The 26,283-nt window shown below is 45.7% G+C and overlaps 1 protein-coding gene across 1 annotated transcript; it reads right to left on the bottom strand.

Annotated features, from left to right (window-relative positions):
* LOC120850477 lies at window positions 1-22,341 on the bottom strand. Its single transcript, XM_040222980.1, has 4 exons — window positions 21,340-22,341; window positions 1,098-3,543; window positions 429-803; window positions 1-155 (listed from the first exon to the last, which is right to left on the bottom strand). Exons 1-4 carry the CDS (start codon window positions 22,339-22,341, stop codon window positions 1-3), a joined length of 3,978 nt encoding a protein of 1,325 aa, XP_040078914.1.
* Between the last annotated feature and the right edge of the window lie 3,942 nt (window positions 22,342-26,283).

Genomic DNA, 26,283 nt, shown 5'->3' with positions numbered 1-26,283 from the left:
TTAAATAGCACTCTTATCCCAGTCCTTGATTGTTATGAAGGAAGCCTTGTGATCTGAGAAGTGGCAGGATATGTGTTCCAGGTGATGGACCAAAGGCTGATTTTGAAAGACGAGGTCTATGCACGTGTTTCGAGAGGTCGTCACAGCGGTGTGAGCTGTTACGAGGGAGAGAAATGGGAAGTTTTCCTGCATAAGTGGTATGAAGTTCTTATCCTTCTTTAAGTCTGCATTAAAGTCCCCCACTACTAACATGGGTGTGGACCCACGTGTGCTTAACGCAAGTCGCAGAAAATGCACGATATCTTTGGTGAGTGCTGTAGGCGAGATATACAGAGCCACCACTACCAAGCCGTTGTCGAACTTGGCGCCACAAAGTTCTCCAACTTCGTCTGACGTTCCAAATATCTCGATGGGTACGGCAGACAGACCCTTACGCACGTAGATGGCCACCCCTGCCGCTCTGTTGTGCTCTCTACTGACGCCGCAGCAGTACTGGTAGTCCATGATTTCTACCGCCTGTTTTGGATCCATCCACGTTTCCGAGAAGCAAAGTACAGATGCATGGCGTAGGACGGGGTCGTGGTGCACGTCCTTGGAATGCGCCGGCAGAGAGCGAACATTAAGTGCGGCGACCGAGAACAAGTGCGGTTGCTTAATCATTGCGTAGCACTTAGCAGTGACAGTTTGGAGTTTGTGTGACTGCAGTCGACGAAACTCATCAAGTAGTACCCTGTCGGGATTGGGCTTGCCGTGGTAGAACGTAAAGTCATTGTCCGCATTGGTGAGGTAGAGCCCGTTGATGTCTGTAGCACGACTCAGTGCCACGTATACCAATTTCTGTGGATGACTTTTGGCATTCGAGTACACCACGTTTTCATACGTGCCTCCCTGTGATTTGTGAATGGTGATAGCACTTGCTTGCACAACGGGTAGCTGGCATCTCCTCAGGGATATCCTTGACTTCTTATCAATGACGCAAGTGACTGTGCGTCTTTCGATAGGTGTCCAATTTTGCTGAATATTTCTGTCAAGTGCCCGTAACTGCCGGGATTTTGCGGCCGCCACGGTTCCAATCGCAATTTTGGAACCAAGCTCACCGAAATGCAGCCAGATGCGTTCCGGCTCTCGGAGCGTATCGTATTGTATGTACTGCAGTATTCCAACAGAGCCATTGACCAGACCATCGGAAACATCGACATTGAGTGTGAGCATATATGGTTTTCCAATGCATAGCATTATATTAGCTGGCAGGTTTCCGAGTTCGGCCTTGGGCAGCGTTTCGGCCTTGCGCATTGCCTCTGTCTTCTCCTGCATAGACCTGAATCCAACGATTGTGTCCCGTGCCGGACATGCCACACAATTATCTTCGGTTGCAATGGCCGTGTTCGTATTGTAGTAGTCCGATTCCTTGTTGGAGTAGTACAAGCGGATGCCACCGGGACAACACGTTTCTGCTTGTTGTTGCGTGACGAACCGACTCTGGATCAATGCGATTTCTTCGGAATCCAATTCTGCACCGTCTCTAATTTTGGTAAGTATGGTGGAAAACCTGAGATCGCTTTGCCTTACGACCTTCGTGAGGACAAAGTATGACAAATGGTGCCATGCGATTTCCGTGTTAAACACACTGTTCGTCTTGACGCGCTTGAAAACCTCGGCGGCACGAACGGGGGGAAGCTGGCGCAGGTCTCCGCAGAGGATGATGTCTAACCCGCCGAAAGGCTCTAGATATTTGCAAGTGATGATGCGGAGTCGCGAGTCCACTTTCTGAAGGATGTCGGCGGACATCATGCTAACCTCATCGATAATCACGCACCTGACGTTCCTGAACGCATAGCGGAACGTGTTCAACTCGTTGTCCCGGAGTCCGCCATCCCTATTGATGGTAAGTCTGAACGCTGCATGTACAGTTATTCCACCAAGCGCGACCGCCGCTTTTCCAGTTGTAGCACAGGCAACATAGGCGTTTACATTATCTGAACCAGCAGGGTTGCAATATCTGTTGTAGACGTCCATGATGAGACGCAGTACAAATGTCTTCCCACATCCAGCCACTCCCGTGAAGAAGATTTGTAGTGGCGGAGAGTCCGGTATAGTGAGTCTATGCACGACTTCTCGGACGATCTCGTACTGCTCCTCATTCGTCTTGCGCATTGTGTCCAGGTATTGATCTCTGCTCATGACGTCTTGGCGCGTGCACACGGCGGGGCACTGCTTAAACGGGGCATTGGATCGGACCATACCGATGTCTAGGAGATCGGAGTCGTCGTTTTCCATGGCCATCGGGTGCAGTCTCACATCTGGGAGCTCAGAAGTGGCACAATGTTCCCCGTCATTTGACTGGAGCATGGAATTACAAACGGCACGAATTTGCTCAATGTCTACGTCACTGTGGTACCGTGCCTCGTTCTCTAGAATGACGTCGATGTTTTGGTCATACAGACGCTCGAAACAGTTTTGGTCTAAGATGTCAACTTCTTTGCGGAATGGATAGAAAAGCAGGACATGTTCTCGCTTGAAGTTGACTGAATCGTCTACGGAGTAACCGCGGTAGCGAAGTATCCGTCGCTGATTCCTCTTTTTGTAGGTATATATGTTGTACTCGGTAGCGAACTCTGCTAGAGTAACAGGTTCCAATTCGGGAATGCGGTCTTCGTAGCGCTCGATCATCATCCGTTTCCATACATCAGTGCTTGATTCTACTAAGCCTTCCTGCGCCATCTGAGCGTTAGACTTCCGAATGCGCGTCCTTTCCTCGGGCCATGCAGAGTTCACGAAGACAACTTTGCGACTCGCCTCCGACATATCCTGGTTGAGCAAACACCATGCGGCCTCCTGTGCGGACAGTTCAATGGACTTCAACATTTTCACACCTAGATGTCTCAGTGCCTGAGAATAGGCCATATCCCCCTTCTCCTTGACAATTTCTTGCACTGCTCGATTGAGGTTCGACATACCTCGGTTGGCCTTGTTTACATATTCCACCACGTAGGCAGCACACGCGTACGTGTCGAGGACGATCTGAAGATCCATGTTAGAATCGAGGATTGATGCAACCCATGGGTTAAAGTAATTCACCCACTTTTGCTGCACAGTACGGGGTAGCATGATGGTGGCACGAGGAGTGCCTGCTCGGAGAACAGAAATGTACTCCGCCTTGTCCGCGACACCGTGATGTTCCCAAAACTGCTCCATGGAGTCATAATTTGTCGTTTCCAGGGCCTGATGCATGGCCTCGTACTTGTTTAGGAGGCTCTCGATTTTCTTCTTCTGCGCTTCATTGTCCACAGTGGGGAAAGGCACTACGACCATACATTCATCGATGGGCATAAAAGGCGCGTTAAAGCGGCATCTGGTGGTGTTGTGCTTGTAGCAGGTATGCGTGTGTTGGTGCACCTGAGTCCGCTCCCGCTTCAAGCATCCGTTGTCGATGGAAAGCAGAACGTTGGCTATTTCAAGAGTCTGGGGCATGAGCATCGAGAGCTCCTCGTTGGGCGCGTTATGAAGCCAAAGGAGAATGTGCGCGTGTGCCGACCCGCGGTGCTGAAATTCGATCCGCTTAAAGTAGTCGACGACTACCCTGTTGGAAAATATCGATGATGGAAAGATGATGGAAAAGGCTCATACAAGCATAACCGTAATATGGGACATCCTTTACAAGCGAAAAGGCAGCTCCAGTATAGTGGATTACGGCGGAAAGATACAGGTAGGCGGAACCATACAAGCGTGTCGTATTATGGGACATCCTATACCGGCGTAGTGGATTATGGCGGAACCATGTAGGCGGACGGAACCATACATGGATAACGTAATATGGGACATCCTATACCAGCGAAAAGGCGATACCGGCATGTTGGAGCCATACGGCTCCAACATGGTGGTTTCGCCTTTTCACTGTTGTACACGGCAATTTAGTTTTAAGCTTTACATATATGTTTAGAAAGGTCGTGAAAGCTAAATTAATGCGATTTGTGCAGGCGAGTTATATGGCCAGGCGTACGTAGTATAGGGACCTAGTCGTAACGATCAGTCAGATAATTAAATACAATTTGTTAATTAACTTTTTAATTAGTGAAAATGAAACTATGGTTTCTATTGGAAACTTGCTGAGTCACTGAAAACCACAAAATCAACTCTTTTTAGAAGGATATAATGCAGGGGTAGCATTTTACGCGTTCTGTAAAAATGCTTTATTTGGACGAGTTTCTAGGTTTCAGTTTCTTATCAGAGCTCATCTTTGCGCCCACAGTCCTGTTCCCCAGGGGCTTAGACGCGCAACACACGTGCACCTTGCTTCCCTCCATCCTACGAGGGAGGCGAGGGGGCGGCTTCGCACTGCGGCCACCGGGCAGCAGGACCGTAGGTGCAAAGATGCGCTCTGGTAAGAAACCGAAGTCTGGAAACGCGTCCAAATTGTCCATTTTTTTAGAACACCATAAAATGCTGCTCTTGTCTTATATCTTCACAAAGAAAATTGATTTAGTGTGTTTTGATGATGCTTAGAAGTTTCTAATTGGAACCATGGGTCTATTTTCACTGATTAAAAATTTCAGGAACATACTATACTTAAGAGAGAGGCTGAAGCGGTTTTGTATTTGAGAAAACACTTTTAAATCTTCTTCATTTGACCTCCAGAATCTCAAATATCAAAATTATTTGCTAATTTAATTATTCGAGGCTGCATAGAGTCATTTTTAAAGCGCTTTGAAAGCACTTCCCTAGAGAGCGACGTCACAAGAGCAGCTTTCAAAATCTTTGTTCACGCATCTTCAGCGCCTATGAAAGCTATGCACGCACATGCTATTTTTTAAAGGGGCAGAAAAATGTGTCACGACTGGTGCCAATGCGGGAGAATATACCTAGAAAACTTGCGACTGGACGCGCGGCCCTTAAGCGAGACACACTTGGCGGCTGAAAGGTCTTCTTACGATGTCACTATTGGTAGGATGTTTTTTTTTGTGTTTTCTCACGTTTAGTTATATCTTTGTGGAAAACCAACGGGATAAAACCATGCGAGAATGAACCTCCATCTAGTTTTCTGAAAGAAGTCTGGCACATCTCTGTAATAAGCCGACTGATCATTACAAATTCGCCTTTTATACTATGCCGCCCTGGCCATATAACTCACGTGTACAGACTGCGTAAATGTAGCTTTTACGGCTTTTTTAAAAAAAATCTGTAAAATATACAAAAAAACACTCTGTAGAATGTCCCCCAATACAATATGATTGTATGGTTCCTTTCCCACTTGCATTGTTCAAGAAAGACTTGTGGATATCCAGCGTTTCATTGGAATGCTGGATGTCAATGAGTCTCTACATCAATGAGTGGTTTCAAACAATTATGATGTTTGCACACCAGTAAGCTCTTATCCGAGGCTCACCAGGAGCACTAAGAGCAGAGGCAAAATGTCGTGACCTGGTAAATTTGGTTGCAGGTATTTATTTTTAGAAGAACTGCATGCAGCAAAGCTTAACTTTGCTCAAAAGAAGATAATTAAAAATTCAATACTGAACAATGGTGTCCCTTGATCTGTCAGACCAAACTCCCACTCTTGTCACTCAGGAGTTCCTAACTTGTGCGTAGAGGATCAGCACAACCCAGATTTGTGCTGCAAGCGCACCTGCAATATAAAAGTTGAAAAAACATGAGATGAAATATGAGACGTTTACAATTCTCTGTAATGAGAAAATACAGTACAGCTCTCGAAGAGGAAGATGGGAGGGTATGCCCCTCCTTCCCCATCCCCTCCTCCTCTTCTGCTCCCTCCCATTTAGGGGGAAATTTCCTTGAATTTAGCGGGAAAATTTCCCCACTAAATTCAGCGGGTTAAGTTTCGCACTAAATTTAGCGCGGAAATTGATGTCACATGACCTCAACACAAATGCAGTTTTTCCGCTAAAAGTAGCGGGGAAAATGACGTCGCATGACCGTGTCACGTCATCCATAAAAAAATTCAGTTTCTCAGCTAGACTTAGCGGAAATATTAACGTCACATGACCACAACATTAATTCAATTTCCTGCCAAGTTTAGTTGGGCGGTTACGCCGACAGCGACGCCGCGAAACGCGGAAACGGGTGCTAACAGCTGCGCTAAAAACTAAATGCATCAGGTGAAATAAAGTGAACATTAGATATATTGTAAGAAAAAGAAGAGAATCTAAGATACCGTTCTCAGATCCTTCCTTTTGTCCGTTCTCAAATGTTTTGATATCAAGAAATGTTTATCTCTTTATTCATACCCAGAGAACCCCTCCCAGTTTCAGCATGAATGCAATAAATCAATGCAGACTAGATCTAGTAATCTATAATGCACATGAAAATGAATGTTTGCCAGATAGTCATGTATCAGTCAGTGGCTCAGATCTCAAAATGCATTTGTATTGAGGAACATTCTTGAATAAAATTTCTGGGCTTCGAATTCAACAGTTTGTACTTCCATAAGGAACACTGTATGGCACTGATTTTTTTTTTGTTTTTTGTGACACATCAGAAACAGCACAACACTGTCATCCTTGCATACCTAACAAGAATTTGTATCTTTTTTTTTTTTTTAGCATGGCATGTGCTATTCTAATGCCCATACAGCCTCCTTTAACAAAATTTCCTTTGTATAGCTTTTTATTGGTTCTTATTTAGCTCGCACGACAGATTCGGTACCTTGAATTCTCACTCGGCATCAACAGTTCTATATATTAATGTAAAAGCGAAAGACAAGATGTATGGACTTGAGTACGGTTCAACAAGCACAGATGTTGAGAAAAGTACTGAGGAAAGCTCAAATGTCAAAATAAAAATAAGCTGGAATGTGGATACAATTATGGACATGGTCATGAATACAGTTAGCCGATTCAATATAAAGAATATGTGTTAGACGCACGCTCAAAGAAACCTGTTGCATCATTATTCATTCAAATTACTTTGCAGAACCCAGCGCTGCAGTCTCAGGTGGGAGTTCGCTGGATGAGTCTACTGAAAATGAGTGTAGACGGAAAAAGCAGTTTGATCTGCGATAATGAGCATTACATAAGTGACATGTCATTATTACTGTTACAGTGCCGAATGTTCCAAACTGTCAGTCGCATCATTCTGTGAATTCCTTCCGTACATTACAGGGTTTGGCTCTTTCGAATGCTTTGCGAGAAAAATGATGAACTGGAAATATCTAGAGTAGTTCTAGAAAAACTATTTCCAGAATCTTATCTCAGCATCGCAAAGAATATAAAAAGTTTCTAAAGACAAGGTTAGTGCAGGAGTTGAATAAACTAAATACTTTGTTTTTCGAAACCATCTTGCCGTACTAAACATATGAAGTTCCCCTAGGTAGAGCTAGTCATTACGGATGATTGTGCCCATTGCATACCATAAAAATTTAATTTGCGACCTACAATATTTACAAACTCAATTAACTCTGAATAAGTGGACCCCTTGGCATTAAAGATTGGCCTCGCCATGACTGTCTGCCAACATCTACATAATAATTTTGATGAACCTATGTATTTCAAGAAAATATTTGGTGTGAGCTGCTTAAAACACAATAGCACTTTTTAACAAGTGCTGATTGTTGGGCAAGTTGGTACGGTACGTTAGAAAACATAATTGCGCTTTGAAGACGGGGACATAGGAAGGACAGACACCACCGAGTGCTAACTTTCAACTGATTTAATTCAAGAACCTCAGCGTAAAAACACACTGCGTCACCGCACCACATCTCAACCAATCCGTGGCCCTGCCACGGACCGCAAGTACGCCAACTCCTTATTCGCCAAGTCAATTGACGCCACACTGACACAACACGTGCCAGAACTATTTATAGCATCAGCCTCCATAATCTCTCTAACAGTCATATCTTTGTGCCTAGCAAGAACAGTAGACAAAGCAAATAATGGTTTGCACTCGCAGTGATGATCTGTCATGTCACTGTCATGACTGCGGGTGCAAACAATTATTTGCTTCGTCTACTGCTCTTGAGAGGCACAAAGATAGGACTGTTAGCGAGATTATGGAGGCTGACACTATAAATAGTTCCAGCACAAGTTGTGTCAGTATGGCGTCAATTGACTTGGCGGATAAGGAGTTGGCGTACTTGCGGTCCGTGGCAGAACGGATTGGTTGAGATGTGGTGTGGTGACAAAGTCCGTTTCTACGCTGAGGTTCTGGAATTAAATCAGTTGAATGTTAGCGCTCTGTTGTGTCTGTCCTTCCTATGTCCCCGTCTTCCAAGCGCAATCTTGTTTTCTACCACACTTTTTAACACTAATAGAAAGCCTGTAGTGGGCCGCAACTTAAGCAGTTTTCACTTCATTATGAAGAGCAATTACACATATGTGAACCATGAATATAGGCCTGCACTGAATTTTTTTCTTAAGCTGAATGTGCTATGCTCTGCTTACTATATAAATCTTTGCAGAGCTGACAATGTGCAAGTTCCTGTTTTTTTATATTTCACATGTCCCGACTGCTGGGTGTGGTAGGGACATAAGATTGATGACACCAACGAAACACAATGATTATTTTAAGAATTTGTTTGGGTAAAGCATGAACAAGGCGATCTGCGGGAAGTTATTTCTGTGACACCGTCGAACCTACATCCGCGGGCTTTAAGTTCACATGTTAATCATGTCTGCAGACTCCTTTTTGTAATTGGAACTCCATCCAACCCAAGATTTGAATATGTTTTTTTGCATTTTAGGCTTAGTAGTGCTTTTGCTGTTCTAGTAATAGGTAAGAAAAATGCTTATTTCAAGTGGCATACCTAACACCTGGTGGCACGAGGACTCCCGTCGTGACGCTGATCGAAAGTCATAGGCAGGGAGATACTGCGATGCTCTTGTTGCTGGAATTATCTCCCCCATGGTCCTGGCCAGACCACAGAAAAAGATTGAGTCCAAGCTTGTGGCCACTAGGATCTCCAGATCTTGAGGCACCCAAGTAGCTGGAAATAAAAACAAATCACAATCAAGTACTTGGCAGAGCTACATTAGAATGGCTAGCATATTCTTTCGTGATCAGCACATATATCCTCTTATTTTAGTCATTGTCACCCCCCAGGACAAGGCCACGTAGGCGTTAAAATGATGGGTACCGAATTAAGGCGAATGATCAAAGGCATTCATTTAACCCTCTTTCGCCCCAACCTGAGAGACTTCTGTCAAATATTCACATTCAACTGTAAAGACTACAAATAAAACTACTTCTGCAATGCAGAGCCGTATAGTCTGTTCTCAAATGTTTTGATTTTAAGAAATGTTTATATCTTTATTCATACCCAGAGAACCCCTCCCAGTTTCAGCATGAATGCAATAAATCAATGCAGACTAGACCTTGTAAACTATAATGCACATGAAAATGAATGTTCGCCACATAGTCATGTATGAGTCAGTGGCTCAGATCTCTAAATACATTTGTATTGAAGAACATTCTTGAATAAAACTTCTGGGCTTTGAAATCGACAGTTTGTACTTCCATAAGGAACACTGTATGGCACTGATTTCTTTTGTGACACATCAGAAACAGCACAGCAGTGTCATCCTTGCATACCTAACAAGAATTTGTATTTTTTTTAGCATGGCATGTGCTATTCTAATGCTTATACAGCCTCCTTTAACAAAATTTCTTTTGTAGAGCTTTTTATTGGTTCTTATTTAACTCGCACAACAGATTCGGAACCTTGAATTCTCACTCGGCATCAACAGTTTTATATATTGATGTAATAGTGAAAGACAACATGTATGGTCTTGAGTACGGCCCAACAAGCACAGATGTTGAGAAAAGTACTGAAGAAAACTCAAATGTCAAAATAAAAATAAGCTGGAATGTGGATACAATTAAGGACATGGTCATGAATACAGTAGCAGATTCAATATGAAGAATACGTGTTAGACGCACGCTCAAAGAAACCTGTTGCATCTATATTCATGCAAATTACTTCGCAGAACCCAGCGCTGCAGTCTCGGGTGTGAGTTCGCTGAATGAGTCCACTGAAAATGAGTGCAGACGGAAAAAGCAGTTTGATCTGCGACAATGAGCATTACATAGGCAAGTGACATGTCATTGTTACTGTTACAGTGCCGAATGTTTCAAACTGCCAGTCGCATCATTCTGGAATTCCATCCGTATATTACAGGGTTTGGCTCTCTTGAATGCTTTGCGAGAACAATTATCAACTGGAAATGTCTAGCGTAGTTCTAGAAAAACTACTTCCAGAATCCTAACTCAGCATCGTAAAGAATATAAAAAGTTTCTAGATATAAGGTTAGTGCAGGAGTTGAATAAACTAAATACTTAGTTTTGCGAAACCATCTTGCCGTAGTAAACGTATAAAGTTCCCCTAGGTAGAGCTAGTCATTACGGATGATTGTGCCCATTGCATACTATAAAAATTTAATTTGCGACCTACAATATTTACAGACTCAACCAACTCTGAATAAGTGGAACACTTGGCACTAAAGATTGGTCTCACCATGACTGTCTGCAAACATCCAGATAATAATTTCCATAAACCTATGCATTTCAAGAAAATATTTGGAGCGAGCTGTTTAAACTGCTTTAACACTTTTTAACACTAATAGAAAGCCTGTAGTGGGCCACAACTTAAGCAGTTTTTACTTCATTATGAAGGGCAATAACAAATATATGAAGCTTAAAACTAGGCCTGCACTGAATTGCTTTCTTAAGTTGAACGTGCTATGCTCGGTTCAATATATTATCTTTGCAGAGCTGACAATGTGCAAGTTCCCATTTTTTTATATTTCACATCTCCAGACTGCTGGGTGGGGTAGGTACATAAGATTGATGACACCAACGTAACACAATGATTATTTTAAGAATTTGTTTGTGTAAAGCACTAGCGAAGCCATCTGCGGGAAGTTATTTCTGTGACTCTGTCGAACCTACATCCGTGGGCTTTAAGTTCAGATGTGAATCATGTCTGCAGACGGCTTTTTGTAATTGGAACTCCATCCAACCCGAGATTTGAATGTTTTTTGCATTTTAGGCTTAGTAGTGCTTTTGCTGTTTCACTTCAAGAAGAGGTAAGAATGCTTATTTCGAGTAGCATACCTAACACTTGGTGGCATGAGGACTCCCTTGTCGTGATGCTAATCGAAAGTCACAGGCAGGGAGATACTGTGATGCTCTTGTTGCTGGGATTACCTCCCCCATGGTCCTGGCCGGACCACAGAAGAAGATTGAGTCCAAGCTTGTGGCCACTAGGATCTCCAGATCTTGAGGCAACCAAGTAGCTGGAAATAAAAACAAATCACAATCACATTCTTGGCAGAGCTACATGAGAATGGCTAGCATATTCTTTCGTGATCAGCACATAGATCCTTTTGTTTTTATACTTTGTATGTGCACCTATTAAAAAACTGCTCCTTCCCAGCCACAGTCATAGACACACCCCAGGACAAGGCCACAGAGGCCTTGAAATGATGGGTACCGAATTAAGGCGAATGATCAAATGCATTCATTTAACCCCCTTTCACACTCTAAGAAAAAGGGGAGCGCGACTTAGTCCCTGAGGGGAGCAAGTGCGTTGCCACAACCATTAGTCCCCTCGGGGACTAACGGGAAGGGGAGTAACGGTTGCACCCCTCCATTAGTCTCTCGCGGTTCCTCCGATGGGATCAAATGTTGCGCCTTTGCAATTAACCCCTGGAGACTAACTGTTAAGCCCTTGCACTTGGTCCCCTGGGACCAACTGTTACACCGTTTCAATTAAACCCCGAGGACGAACTGTTAGGCCCTTGCACTTGGACCCCTGGGACTAACTGCTACACCGTTTCAAATGAACCCCGAGGACCAACTGCTAGGCCCTTGCACTTGAACCCCTGGGTCTAAGCGTTGCGCCCTTGGATTTAGACCCCTGGCACTAAAGGTTTATCCTTTACCTTTGGTCCCGAGCCAGAAATCTCCGAAACGAAATTGTGCAGTTCAGGTTAACCGTAGCTTTATTGCCTCGTAGATACACATCGCATTCAAGGATGACTGAAGTCGAAGTTCCTGGGCGGCAGAATCCACGATAAGGCTAAATTCCGAAGAGTCCACTTGCGTCGACGATGGCTTGGATACTGGGACGTCTGTCCGAACCGGTCGTGGTCCAAACGCCGTTTATTGGGGCACCGGCAGCTTCTTGCCTGTTTGCGAGGAATTTGGATTATTAGTAACAGGGCAGCGTGAAATACCCAATCGCTAGACAAAAGTATGAGATATAACGCACGCATAATAAAATAACAAATAGGCTGCGTAAGTGCTACAATGCTTCACATCCAACATGCGATCTGTTGTCAGAAGACCAGCGCAATATTTGATTTTTAGTAGACCGTTCGCTGCGGACTACAGACGCTATACAGACCCACCGTGTGCGTGTTCAAACTGTGCTTCAAAGTGACGGCACGAGCTCCCGCCATCAACGCGGAAGTCTAGTGTACAATCAAATAAATGTCTCAATTAAGGCCGGTTCTCACACGCAGCGAAGCGCTGATGTTGCGCTGCTCACGTGTCGTGAGCTAATTTTCGCCTGCCTTGAGCAAGTTTTTACAGCGCGATACAAAGCTGGTGACCGCTCCCGTCATCACGCGCTTAGCGCAAAATCAGCGCTATGCTTGTGGACAGGCCTTTATGGTCAAGCGATCCTGCCAGAGTCTGCAAAACACACACACACAAAAAAAAAAAAGCCATCAGTAGAACTGGCGTTTCGCTCGATACGATTGAATATGAGGTCTCTGTGCTGCATAACAAAATCAGCAACCATGGTGCTAAAAGAATAGAGCATGGCGCGCGCTTTGCAGGCCAGAGAACGCGCTCAAAAGAAAACACTTTCTGAAGCTGCAGTTAATAATTACACCATAAACAGAAGTACTTCGACATACCTTAATCGAGTTCCCTTGACTTGCGACTTCAGAACAGATCAAGTGCAGTGCTTCAGCACCGCGAATCCAAACCGGATCGCGCCATGTTCGGAGACGACACAAGGAGAAAAGATGGCGACCAGCCTCCGACGATGGCTGTATATCAACTTTCAAGTTACTAAAAACAGGTTCTTTTCGAACAAAGAACCTTCCCATTTTCCCGACGAACCCTATCTGCCCAACCCTCCGCGTTACCGAGAAGCAGAAGAAAGAATGCGGGGTAGGGGTTTGGGAGGAGGGAAAGGGCGCGCACAAGTAAATCTCTTTTCCCCCTCCCACTACACACGACATAGGGACACAGCCAGCAGTGCTCCAAGGACCGGGAGAAGGTCACCATTTTCAACACACCGGTCGAGTGACGTACAGCAAACACGCGCTTTTTTTTTTCTCTCTCTCTCCTCTCTTAAGTATTTTCAGCCTTCGCGGATGGCTTTCTTTTTTAGTTCGCATTTGTTTTGTATTAGTAGGGTGTTGTCATGGGTGACGTTACGGGCGTGGTTCGTTCTTCGTTGTTCATCTGGAATGTTATCTGAAACAGCGACGACGATGGCATGAAGGCGTCTGGATACTGCCCCTGAATATGCTTTTTGAGTGGAACGTGCTGTGCATCAAGTGTGTCGTCGCGGATTTTGAGTTCGACATTGGACTACCCAGAAAGGTTGGTCACGGGGAGACGCAGAGACGAGGCTCGACTTGTTCTCAGTAACTCAGTTTTAGCGATTGAAGTGACCATTTATTCTGACTGCGAGACTCCAGTGTTGAAAGCGCGGCTTCTACAGACTGTTAAGTTTCATTTAAGAGAAAAAAAAAGTGTTAGTATTTGGAGGTGTTGCGTTTGGATAAATGCTCATTTTTTGCGCGAAGGCAAATTACGTGAATGGGACTTGTGAAATGTCAACAGATCATTTTTGACGAGATAGTTGGGTGAAGTCGAGTCAACACAGTCGTTAACTCGCATTCGCACAACGCGTGAAGCTCTACCATGTAATGACTGAACGTTCGTGGCACATTAAACAAATTCGCCAGTTTCGTCTGAGTTTTGTCAACACTTTCAGCCGTGCTGGGCTGAGTCTCGCCGATCCCCAAGACAAGCGAAATAGCATCCGTCCTTCTTGCGAACATTCCGTTTCCCTTCGGGGATTAAATCCTACAGATGCGCCCTGTCTAAGGGGGACTAAAGGATGCTTTTGCTCGAGCACGCCTATCGGTTAGTCCCAGTCGAGCGCAGTTAGTCCCCACCTTTTGCGCACGGTACATAGCTTGAACCAGATGGTCCTTTCGGGGAGCAACTGAGAGTTCAGAGGACCAAATGCTGCCGTTAGTCCCTTGAGGCCAACTTTTTCCTTAGAGTGCACCCCAACCTGGGAGATTTCTGTCAAATATTCACATTTAACTGTAAAGACTATAAAAAAAAACTACTACTGCAATGCAGAGCCGTATAGTGGGAGAGTTTAACCAGTGGGTGTGGTGACAAAGGTGCCGGAGAGGAGGAAAGGGAGGAGAGCGCCGAAGGAGGGAGAGAGAAGGCAGCAAAAAGGAGACGACCGCTATTTTGACGCAACGCTGTTGGCGCAGAGCAGTGTTGAGGCTATGTGTCGTCTGCTACTGGCTTAATTCATTTTTGCCTTTATAAAACTTTGCGTTTAAACATGAAGAAACTTCTTTCTTTAGGTTTTTAAGCCACAGAGGAATAACACTATTATTTTATTGCCAAAGCCTGCCAAATAAAAGCAAAGGGCAAGTGTCTGGATAGAAAGAGTTTAGTTGGCGCACCAAGAGGCTAACCAATAAAAATGGGTACCACTCTGCGCAAAATGCCTAAAAAGCGTGCATCTCTACTTGACACTAACAGCGGCATACACTATCTATTTTACTGACTAAAGGGTACTAGATCATTATTTTCAGCTAACTAGTCAAACTAGATATTCTTGCCGACTTGCTTTTTAGGAAAATTTTTAAATTTACAACAATTATTAAGACAACGGCTAAAAAAAAGCAATGGCAAAACCAACAATCGAATTCGCCTGCTCTCCAGTAGCACGACATCTATAAAAGGCAGACCTGCAGAATGAGCAAGCAGTCTAAAAAAGAGTATGTCCCATGTATAATTTGTTTCCATGCTGCAAAGCAAGTGCTGGAAAGAGGTTTCACGACATTAACAAAATTTCTTGCAATCAGTTGAGAACAAGTTAGAGCAGTGAACTTGTCCTTGCCCTTGGCATAACGTCTTTGTGTTGCCCATGGAAACTCAAATAAATTTGTAAATAAAAACAAAAAAGACTAACCTTTATAAAAAAATCTAACTTTCGCAAAGAAAAGTTATCTTGAACAAAATATGCGGGATACAGTTGTACAGCATCCATTTTTGTGCTGAACCAATTTTGAGGCAAATCTGCGACAATGAAAAGAAAACGCCTGAGTACATTAGGGAAAGACAGAAAGGATGCATACCTACAACAAAAAAATTTAGAACGACCACGGGCAGGAACTTCTGGTGAGGCTCTCGGAGTGAATCCCTGCAATGGGCCTGCGCAGACCAGAGAACAAGATCGGTCAGAGCTTGCAGCCATAAGGTGCTTCATATCATGAAGTTCCAGAAGTAGCTGCAATTGGAAGCAAAGTGCATTTCATTTCTCTGCAGAATGGAGAGTTTAATAGCTAGTATGCATTCATTAGGTGATACAGTCACGAATGCAGATTTTTCAATGCAGCACTATATCACCAAATTGTTAACCGTGCCGGGCAACACTAAAAACCGAGAGCATTATTCCAAACTGTCTCAGTTTAAAGTTAACCACGGCAGAAGCTGCAAGCCATGTGACCTTCAAGTTGGACGCCATGGTACGTCGAGCTTATAATCATGTGTGACACTGTTTTTGCTGCGATGGCTTGTAGTGTCAAAAGTGGTCCAGCTTAAAGAGATGCAAAGTATAGACGTTTGTGAGTGGGGCCCTGACCTAGTCTTGAGCTACATTGCAAGGAAGGACGTTTCAACCGGGATGTTTGCTGCCTGTACCCACACAACCAGCTTGTGGACAGCGATTGCTCGAGCCGAGTAAATGTCCTCAACAGTGCCATTATTTGACAAGCAGTTTTATGAATGTTAAACATGACTGACTTACAGAGAGACTGCATCTCAACGACTAATGACTTGGGATACCTAACTGAATACTGATATATTAACTGAATGCAAAACAAATTACCTGGCAGGCATTAAATTTATCAACAAGGTGGGTCGACTCCGCATTAAGTTGGAGTCGATGCGTCAGGCACGTAGCCAGGATTTTGTTTCAGGGGGGGCCCACTCATAACAAAATGCTGTATGAGGGGGAGGGGGCAGAGGAGGACCCACGCAAAGTGGAAGATATCGGGGGGGGGGGGGGAGGGGGCCGGGCCTCATAAGCCTCCCCCTGGCTACGTGCCTGCGATGCGTAATAGGACAATACAAAGATATGCCTTACAATTCCTGTTGCACCCCCAAAATGATGTGTTTTTGAAGGTAAGATACACAATGTTCTTGATTCAGAAAGTACCTCAGCTGTACAAATGCATATGCAGTAAAGGCACTCGCCAAGCCTATTCTCCTCAGCTCTGTGCAGGTTAAGCTAAGTTAGAGTATAGAGGTACACGCTCACTGACAGCATGAGGAAGGCAGGGAGAAGTCTCCGTTGTTCCACCACCAGCCCGTCTGCTACCTTCGATGACGTTTCAGCGCCTCATGAGCCTGGAGCGAGCACATCTGTCCAAAGTGGGGTGAAGAGCACAAGCACGTGCTGGAGGACGCCCAGCCATTCTCTTTTTGTCATCGGCTATTCTACATATTTTAGTATGACATATTTTGAAGTGAGAAAAAGTATTGCAAATATGCAGTCCAACTTTGACCATAACACAGAAGTCTGATAAAGATAACAGTTGCCATTCACCATTTTCCAAATAAGTGGTCCCATGTATTGGAACATCTACACATGTGGTGCGTGAGTAGGTTCAGGACTGAGACGCTAGAAAACGAAGCGCTCACAAGGCTTGCCTGGCCCTTCCAACCATGCGGGTACATTCATCGCAAATCCCCGATTTTTAGACAAAATGATTTAGAATGAGCAAATCTTGTCTACGCCCGAGGTAGAACATTGAATTGTGATTCCCCCATATTGTGCCAACCATCCTTCAACCTGCGGTACCACCTGCAAATGAACTATGTTGCGCTGCGGCACGCGTCCATGCTGCCTGCTTCAGGGAAAACCACTGCTCGTGTTGAAGACGACATCCCACAGTGTACAGGCAACAATTTTTAACGAACTAAAACAAAATTGATATCATTCAATAGACACAGATAGGCTCACAAAGTGTCGACACCATGATTGTTATTGGTTTTACTCTTGCATACAAACAAAAGTGACTTCCTCTTTCCTCCGATGTACAGTAAAACCCCCTTATCTTCGTGGCCCCTATTTCTTATCGAATCGGTCACAGAGGACATAATCGCAGCCACTGAATTCTGCAAAATTAAAGGCCGCGAAAATTAAAGGTTCGCTAACATTAAAGAGTTTACTTTTCTTCCGTGTGTCACATGATGTTAACATTTCAAGGAGGCTGAAGGTATTGGTTTAAGAAAAAATTGACCTATGAAAAAAAATGCCCTTCTCCAGGTTAGGCACGCGAGGTTCTTTTGCACTAACTATAAGGCGGCAAGTTTGTTTCGGCAGAGCTTTTGGTTAAACGGAGTCACAAAAGTAGCTATACTTGGAGTCAACTATTTTGTGCTGCATTATAAAGCTAGAGTAAATTCCACTGTGCTTCTGCACAGCACTGTTTGTTGCGAGAGCATATGTGGTTTAGTGTTGCATCCCGTTTGCATGATCTAGAGAAACTAGCGCTGACAGAGTTGGAGCACGCAAAAAAAAAAACAAAAAAAACAGCCGACTGTGGAAACATTGAGAGATGCACACATGCGAACTGTGCATTTCTTAAAAGTGGATTCGAGCAAAGGTAAAGACAATATGTACACTAACGGCGGCCATACTTGCCTTTCCCAAGCATGACCACTTTTCCCTCGGTAGCACCATCCAGTAAGCACCAGCAACACGCCCATGAGACGCCGCCGACTCTTGGATTGAATGACGACCCGCCTGAGGTCTTGGAAGGAGATCCGGAACACTGCTTTAGGCCAGATGTTGTATCTGGAGGGGGCAGGGACTAAAAGTAAAAATTAACAAATTTATCTGAAGCGCTACATTCCTATAGCATAAACTCTAGGATAGCAGTATTTTTTTTTTGAGGTCAGTGATGCATTTTAATTAAACACAAATGGTTGGTTTATATGATGAACCAACAGCCCCTATTTTCCTTAAGTGTAACGGAGTGTCTAACGTTACGTCCGACGTAACTCGAAATAAAAATTAAAGTTACCGTATTTACTCGAAAATAGGTCGAACCCTATTTATTAAATCCACCAAGAACAAAAAAAAAAAAAAAGAAAAAAATTCAAATATAGGTCGATCTTTTTTTTTTTTTTTTTTTAAGAACAGGGGAAATTTTGGGCAAAAGAAAGAAAAAAACCTTTATTTACATCACTCTCAGCTAAATCACGGGGCGATGCCAAACTCTTCATCACCGTCAGAACTTCTGGACATGTTATCATCGTCCGAAGCTTCGTCAGCTGGGTAGACATCCTCGCAAATTCGCAGCAATACTTCCCTGACACCGTTGGAAAATGACGACAAGAAAAGAAAAAAGGTGCCAAGCGACGGAAGACAAACTACAAAGACGCAAGCAAAGCCGCCGTGTCGCCATGAGCAACACGCGAGCCGAGCCGCCTCAAGCAACTAACAAAAATAACTTTTTTTTTTCTTTTTTTTTTTGCGCGTTTGCGAGGATGGAGGGTAAAGTGCATGGCGCATCGCGTTCCTCTCCTTCCCCGTTGCCCAGCAAGGGGAACGCTAGAGGCGCGATGTCGAAATCCGACGCCCGAGCGGTGCGCGCGACAGCGGCACTGGCCACCGCGGACGGCGAGCCATTTCGGCAACCAAAAGCTTTTCGAAACAAAAAGCGGCGCGGCCCTACGGCAACGCCGGCTCGGTGACTCGATAGCTTCATGCCTCCGGTAGGGTCGCAAAATTTGGTCGCGAATGTAGGTGTCGAAATTCTTTAGTCACAATATCCGAGAAGAAGAAAAAAAAAAAAAAAAAGGTCGACTTATATTCGAATAAACACGGTGGTCAGCCGCGCGACGAGACACACATTATGAAAGCGATTGGTGCGAGCGACCAAGGCGATGAGCGACGTTTTCAAGAAGCCCAAGAACCGAGCGGCGCAAGCAGCGAGAGTGAGAAATCTTCGGCGCTCGGCGCCGGCTCTCGTAGCTTCTCGCCGTCGCTCGTCTCTTTGATCGCTATATTGCTAACATGCCGTTCAGAAAGGCACTCTAAGTGCTTACCATTGCATTGGGACCAGCCTCGCATCCAACCGTAACCAGTATTGACTTTCTTTAAAGCCGCACAGGTAGAAGTTAACATCGTACATACACCGTTTTCAAGCATGGCTCCTCGTTCATTGCTCGATTTACATTTTCGGCAAATGACCGCAATGAAGCACAATTATTCTAGTTCAAAATTGTCACGAACACTTGGCACGCATGCTTATACTGTAGCGCACCTAACGTAATTTAAAAGTAGAACGAAAACGGGACGAGATTCGCTTACCGCTTCACGGATCCTAGGCCTTCGGATCCTAGGCCTAAGGGCCGTACTTGGAAGTCGCCTGCGGTCCGGCGATCGGACGAGTCGAGCCGGCCTGACGCAGGCTGACCACGCCTGGTTGAACTATGAGAGGCGCCGTCCAGTTGAGAGCCAGAGACGCAGTAGAAATGGACCGCAAAACATCTGTCCCGTAACCGTAAACCTCTGCCGTAAACGAGCCAACGACCCCCCACACCGCTCTATCTTCGCCATCTCCGCGACGACCGGAAGTGGAAGCCGCGAAGTTAGACAAGCCGCGGCAGCGAAAGCCACTGGGCGGAAGCTTTAAGTTTCGGTTTCGCTTTTCTCCAACGCAGGCTACGGTCGCTACGGTTTCGGGCTGGTGGGTTTGTCGGGTTTGTGGCTGGTTGCGACGACGCGAGGGGCCACGAAAAGACGCCAAGTTGGCCGAGTACGAGTCACGGCCCACGATACGAGCAACGGGCCGTTTGCCGCTGTCGACCGGCGATGCGGTATCCGCGGCTTGGTGTCACGATCGGTTTGTTGCCGTGCACGTTGACTCAAAGCTCGAAGTTATGCAGTTCCGTTCCGGCACCAGCCGCACCACGTTTTCCGGTGCATCGCACGTGGAGGCCTTTCGACGCATTCAGTGAACGTAAAGATCGTGCCCGCTGTCTTCGGTGCTGTGGAAGAAGTTGGGAGACGGAAGGCGTTTAGGACTCCAGGCCGGGCCGCCGGTTCACTCTGAACGAGAGGCGACGTGTGTGTGCACGCTTTGAGGAAGCCTCCGCGTTTCGCCGCTCTAGACCTCGCCGATCGCGACCGGACCAACCGGACCCCGAGTCCGAGAGGCTCTTGCGGAGCCAGGAACCGCACCGAGGTAGGAGCTGCTCGTTCTGCGCTACCATGCAGTGCTCTACAGTGCTTGGAGCTCTCGGTGTCATTCGTGCTTGCACCGAAGCCTTTGTGACCCCTTCGGACGCGCAAGTCGTACTTCGCAAAGGTTTGGACGGGGCCGCCCTCACCGAGCAGCTCCGCTATATTCCGCTTACTCATGATCGCAATAAAAGCTTGCGTTCTCGGGAAAAAAATTGCGGGACCGCTCTCCGCGCCGCCGACGAGGTTGGCCGCCGCCATGTTCTCAGCTGTTCACTCGCTCCCGCAGCGAGCGCCTTCCGATAATCCTCCCCGTTCCAAAATGCGATGCGCTTTGCGCATTATGCTGTTTACATGACCGCATATTGAATGCGGCAACTGGATTCAATGCGACTAAGTCGCATTCGTGTAAACGTGGCTTATGTTCTTTTTCGACATGTATGGTGTATGTAACGATAGCGGTGGTGAACGATGGACGTTTTTGTTGGAAGATGGCGGTCGTCTTTCTGCATGTATGATTTGGTTATACCGGTGGTCCTGCGGTATAAGCGTTTTGGTGGAAAGACGGCAGTCGCTACGTCATCGGACGCAAAATCATACCAGCCACACCGAATCATATCGGCAAGCAAAGTGGCTGCCAGTATAGACAGACCCGGAGCCATAGCGGTGCCGGTATCTCCAGTTATGCAGAACGCCAAACCAAACTAGCTGCATGCATAATACAAAGGAATTATGGTGGTGTCATACCAGAACTGTACAAGCAGCAGGTTTGTTTCTTGCACGTTTTTCCAATAGGGTATGTACGGCCTAAAAGGCGATACACGGGTGTTGCGGAGAATGTTGAGAATGACACGCACCAATCGGTCGGAATATATGGCACAGAACACGGGATCGTCATTTACTAGCTGTGCTCGATAAATGCTGTTCATTTGCTCCAGTGGTACTTCGATCTCGCCGGGCTTCAACCGAAGGCGTTGAAGCAACTGCAAAAGGTCGGGCCAGTGCATTTTCGAGGCAGAAAGAGTGAGGAACGCGGTCGGCTTACCTAACTGCCGTATCATAGCAAAGAGGTCTTTCTTGCGTTTTGTCCAGTACTGCACGGTGTTGGGAATACCATGCATGAAAGCCATGTCGTGCTCGACCGCTTGCTGCACAAAATCCTTGTCGAGCAACTGTTGCTTCGTTAGTGTTTCCAGTGCCTTTATGTTACGGAAGGCCACACACATGTCACCGGCTACTCGGTGCCTAAACACTTTCATGGCCATGTACAGTACGTGCTGCGGGGTGGCCCCTCGACGGTCTGATCTGCGGATCTCACTCATGGCGTGTGTGAAGACTGTCGGTTTTGCGCTGGCATCTACTCGGCGCGGCTCACCGAGATAGATCTGTGGGAACGAAAGCTCCTCTGAGTGTTCGTCATAAAGTATGCTCACGGGCCTTTTTCCCTCACCTGGCGCAATCGCTAGAAACTTGTCTTCGTCCCATACGAGAGTGTGCTGAGCCAGAGTCATGGCTGTAGCCACTTGGATCGGATCGTTGAGGTCTGAGCATTGCGGGAGCAACTCGATGTCGTCGTGTTCGTCCACTTCTACGATATCCCCCAAACGGGCAAAATCGCACTTTATATTATAATGCTTGTACAGCGTGCTATCACACAGCAGCTTAAGCCACGGCAGCAGATCACATTTTTTTACTGCCCCTGCCAGGTAGGTCGTCTTCGCAAGCATGCGCCGCTTCAAATGTACATTGAGGGCTCGGTCTTGTTCGATGGCACGAGGCAACATTGTCACCATGTCGTCCACATCAACACAGACGTTCACTACTGGTCCCTTAATGCCGTGTTGACCTGCACCGTGCATCAGCCGTCGCAGTTGCATGAAAGGAATTCGTGGAGATATGAGTCTCTCACTCACCGCGTTCAATTGTGGGAGGTGGGCTGGCTTCGGGGGATATACATAACCGTTACTTGAGGAAAGATGAGGAATATGACCCTTGTGCACTGATTGTATGCAGGTCGAGCACCTGCATACAATCAGTGGAGTGGAGGGGGAGGAGGACGAGGGGCGACGCCGACGCCGCAGAGGCTGGAAACGGGTCATGTGACCCCCTCCCGCCGAGGTCACGTGACCCACCCGGACCATACTACACAATGAGGGGAGGAGGAGAAGGAGGGGGAGGAAGAGGAGGAGGAGGGGAGGAGGAGGGGGAGGAGGAGGAGGGGGAGGGGCGCGGTTACGCCGACGCCGACGCCGACGGCGACGGCGACGCCGACGCCAACGGCGACGCCGCTCAGGCTGGAAACGGGCCCCTAAGAGCTGCGCTCTAAAACAATCCCCCAAAAAGCGTACATTATGTTCAGAAAAATAAACCATGAAAACACGAATGCTCATCTATAAACGCTTCGCATTACAAAAATTATATTAATTTTACGCCATTATCCTATACACGAACTCATCTCTGTTACCTCACGGCGCGGTGGTGGCGCGTCGGACGCACTTCCGGTCCGGGGCTGTGGGCGGAAGTGCCCATCTGAGACGTGGATTCCTGCGTTGTTTTGAAAGAACCAGATAAAAAACTTGCCTTCTTGTCAAAATGCTGCGACTGGGGCTGTACCAAAAGGGTCGAGAAAGGTTTTAAGGTCAATTTTCATGCGCTCGGTTCGTTCGAGAACGTGGATATGTGCCGTGAAAAGGGAAAACCAGACGCCGTCGGACCACGCGATTGCTTGGGCGGGAAGAATTTTGGGTTGAATTCTCGGATACTTCTGGCCATCAGATTTATTTGTTTTGTTCCAAAATGAACGCCGGAAAACCGTCAAGTTGTACAAACAACCTGCGGACTACGTTCAGTGCGTCTTCAAGTTCAAACGGTCGCCTGATCGTTCGAACTGTCGTCTGCTCTTTCAAACGTTTCTGCTTGTCGTCTGCTCTTTTAGAGGACACCGGCCCGTAGACCAAACGTGGGCCCGGTACTTGCGATAAGAAGAAAGTGCAGGCCTCAAAAGACTTAAGTTTGAAGGTTGGTAAGCAGGTTCGACGTAGACAGTAGACACAAGGAGATGTTGATCATTGTTACCAGTGGCCATCGCCGACTTGTTATGCCTGATTCACTTGGTTAGATTCGGCTTGCGATTTTAGTATCGACGTCGACCATCTCAGCTGCGGTTCACGCTTTTGTAGTCCGAGCTAAGTCGCTACTGAAAATTGCGAGCGAAATCTCATCATGTGAATCAGGCTTTAGCGTACATTCTGCGGCGTCCACGCGGAATGAATCGCCGCATGTCAGATTATTCACGCGAAGTTTTGCGGTGTAACGAGCCTCGTTAATTTCGCTGATGCCGCTCAAGTAGTCAGACATCGTTAGTAGGACGTAGAATCAACAATTCCAACGCGAAAAAGAGCGCGGGGACTCACTCCGACGCCGACAACATCGCTTTTCAATGGTTTGTTTATGGGCGACGGCGAGCTTCTTGCCCACACCCCCATCGCGCATGCGTGGCGCCGGTGGCGTCCGCTAGGGGCACTCCGGGCGCTCCGGTTTGTTTGTAAACATGAGTTGGTGTATTTTATTTAAGAAAATACGGCAAGTGTATTTAAACAAATATACATCTGGTGTTAAGAAATTAGTTATGTCCGCTTTTGTTTTTGGTAATCCCCTATGGAGTTTACTAAATCTCATTGACGTTCTGTTGGCTTATATGCCGTAATGATTTATTCCGGAATTCACATAATGATAGTCTTGTCGTAGCCCCTAAAGTTAAACACCAAAACCATGTGTAATTTTACCGTAATTAAAAATTATATGTATCTTGTAAAAGACACGGAAGACTCAATCTTATATTTATTCTGGGATTTTTTCGGCGCTGTTCCAAAAACAATGACAGCGACATTGATCGGCAGATTGGTTCCGACGACACAATTTTAAAATTGCGGAAACATTCACACGAGCTTATCTGTCAGATGGAGATTATACTGCATCTGTTCTATGACCTGCCTAAGGAGTTGTATTACAGCCATGAAACTATTTTTTTTTAACTTTGAGGAATCATGACTTAGAAAATGTATTGTTGTTCATAACGTACGGAAATCGCATTAACATTTCTTTATGTGAAAAAATGCTGCAGAAATAAGGGGCTAAAATGAATGAATTCTTTACTACAATCATGACTCCAGAAGAGGTGCCTACGTGAACTGGCGGTGATGATATGTCGCTAACGGTCACAATATCCATAGCTTCGGTTGGCAATGAAGAGAATGCTTTATTTATTTCTAACAAAGCTTGAGTTAGGCCTCTCTCATGAGCGTAGGCATTATACTCGAGCCACAACCTTAATATTTTGAAATCACTGATGGGGGCAAAACTTTATGTAACTGGCTTTGCAACACCAGCTCGGTACTGCGTTCAATCCTAATGATGTCTACGAGGGAGCGTACTTACCGATGTGGCGCTGACTCAACTGAATCAAGCCTTTTCCATCGCATATTTTACTACAAATTGAAAATCATGGAATAGCTTATCTTTTGGAGCGCTCCTACATTTCTTCAAGTTGCCATAACACCAAAATATTGATATATGTATCTATACCCTGTTGGAAAATTTCGATGATGGAAAGATGTCGGAAAAGGCTCATACATGCGTAACCGTAATATGGGACATCCTATACAAGCGAATTGGCGGATCCAGTATAGTGGATTTGAGCGGAATGATACAGGTAGGCGGAACCATACAAGCGTGTCGTATTATGGGACATCCTATACCAGCGTAGTGGAATATGGCGGAAACATGTGGAACCATACATGCATAACGTAATATGGGACAACCTATACCAACCAAAAGGCGATACCAGCACGGTGGAGCCATATGGCTCCAACATGCTGGTTTCGCCTTTTCACTGTTGTACAGGGCGATTTAGTTTTAAGCTTTACATATATGTTTAGAAAGGTCGTGAAAGCTAAATCAATGCGGTTTGTCCAGGCGAGTTATACGGCCAGGCGTACGTAGTGTAGGGACCTAATCGTAACGATCAGTCAGATAATTAAATACAATTTGTTAATCAACTTTTTAATTAGTCAAAATGAAAATATGGTTTCAATTAGAAACTTGCCGAGTCATTGAAAACCACAAAATCAACTCTTTTTAGAAGGATATAATGCAGGGGTAGCCTTTTACGCGTTCTGTAAAAACGCTTTATTTGCACGAGTTTCTAGGTTTCAGTTCCTTATCAGAGCTCATCTCTGCGCCCAAGGTCCTGTTCCCCCTTAGACACGCAACTCACGTGCACAGACCGCGTAAATGTAGCTTTTACGGCTTTTAAAAAAATATCTGAAAAACATAGAAATAAACACTCTCTAGAATGTCCCCGAATACGATACGATTGTATGGTTCCTTTCCCGCTTGCATTGTTCAAGAAAGACTTGTGGACATCCAGCGTATCATTGGAATGCTGGATGTCAGCGAGTCTCTACATCAGTGACTGGTTTCAAACAAGCATGATGTTTGCACACCAGAAAGCTCTTATCCGAGGCTCACCAGGAGCACTAAGAGCAGAGGCAAAATGTCGTGACGTGGTAAAATTGGTTGCAGGTATTTATTTTTAGAAGACCTGCATGCAGCAAAGCTTAACTTTGCTCAAAAGAAGATAATTAAAAATTCAATACTGAACAATGGTGTCCCTTGAGCTGTCAGGCCAAACTCCCACTCTTGCCACTCAGGAGTTCCTAACTTGTGCGTAGAGGATCAGCACAACCCAGATTTGTGCTGCAAGCGCACCTGCAATATAAAAGTTGAATAAACATGAGATG

Source organism: Ixodes scapularis, unplaced genomic scaffold (assembly GCF_016920785.2).
Source record: "Ixodes scapularis isolate PalLabHiFi unplaced genomic scaffold, ASM1692078v2 PGA_scaffold1__304_contigs__length_218370807, whole genome shotgun sequence".
NCBI classification, from domain to species: Eukaryota; Metazoa; Arthropoda; class Arachnida; order Ixodida; family Ixodidae; genus Ixodes; species Ixodes scapularis.
Note: the sequence above shows the minus strand (reverse complement) of the source record. Positions and strands in the feature narration are given on the sequence as shown.

What these genes read in the sequence shown, in the direction of transcription:
- LOC120850477 (XM_040222980.1), bottom strand. Translation starts at nt 22,341, where the DNA reads ATGCACGGTGCAGGTCAACACGGCATTAAGGGACCAGTAGTGAACGTC. An exon ending in ACGCATCTGGCTGCATTTCG is followed by an intron (nt 804 to 1,097) that starts GTGAGCTTGGTT and finishes GTCGTGCTACAG; the next exon opens with ACATCAACGGGCTCTACCTC. An exon ending in GGCCATCTACGTGCGTAAGG is followed by an intron (nt 156 to 428) that starts GTCTGTCTGCCG and finishes CCCTCGTAACAG; the next exon opens with CTCACACCGCTGTGACGACC.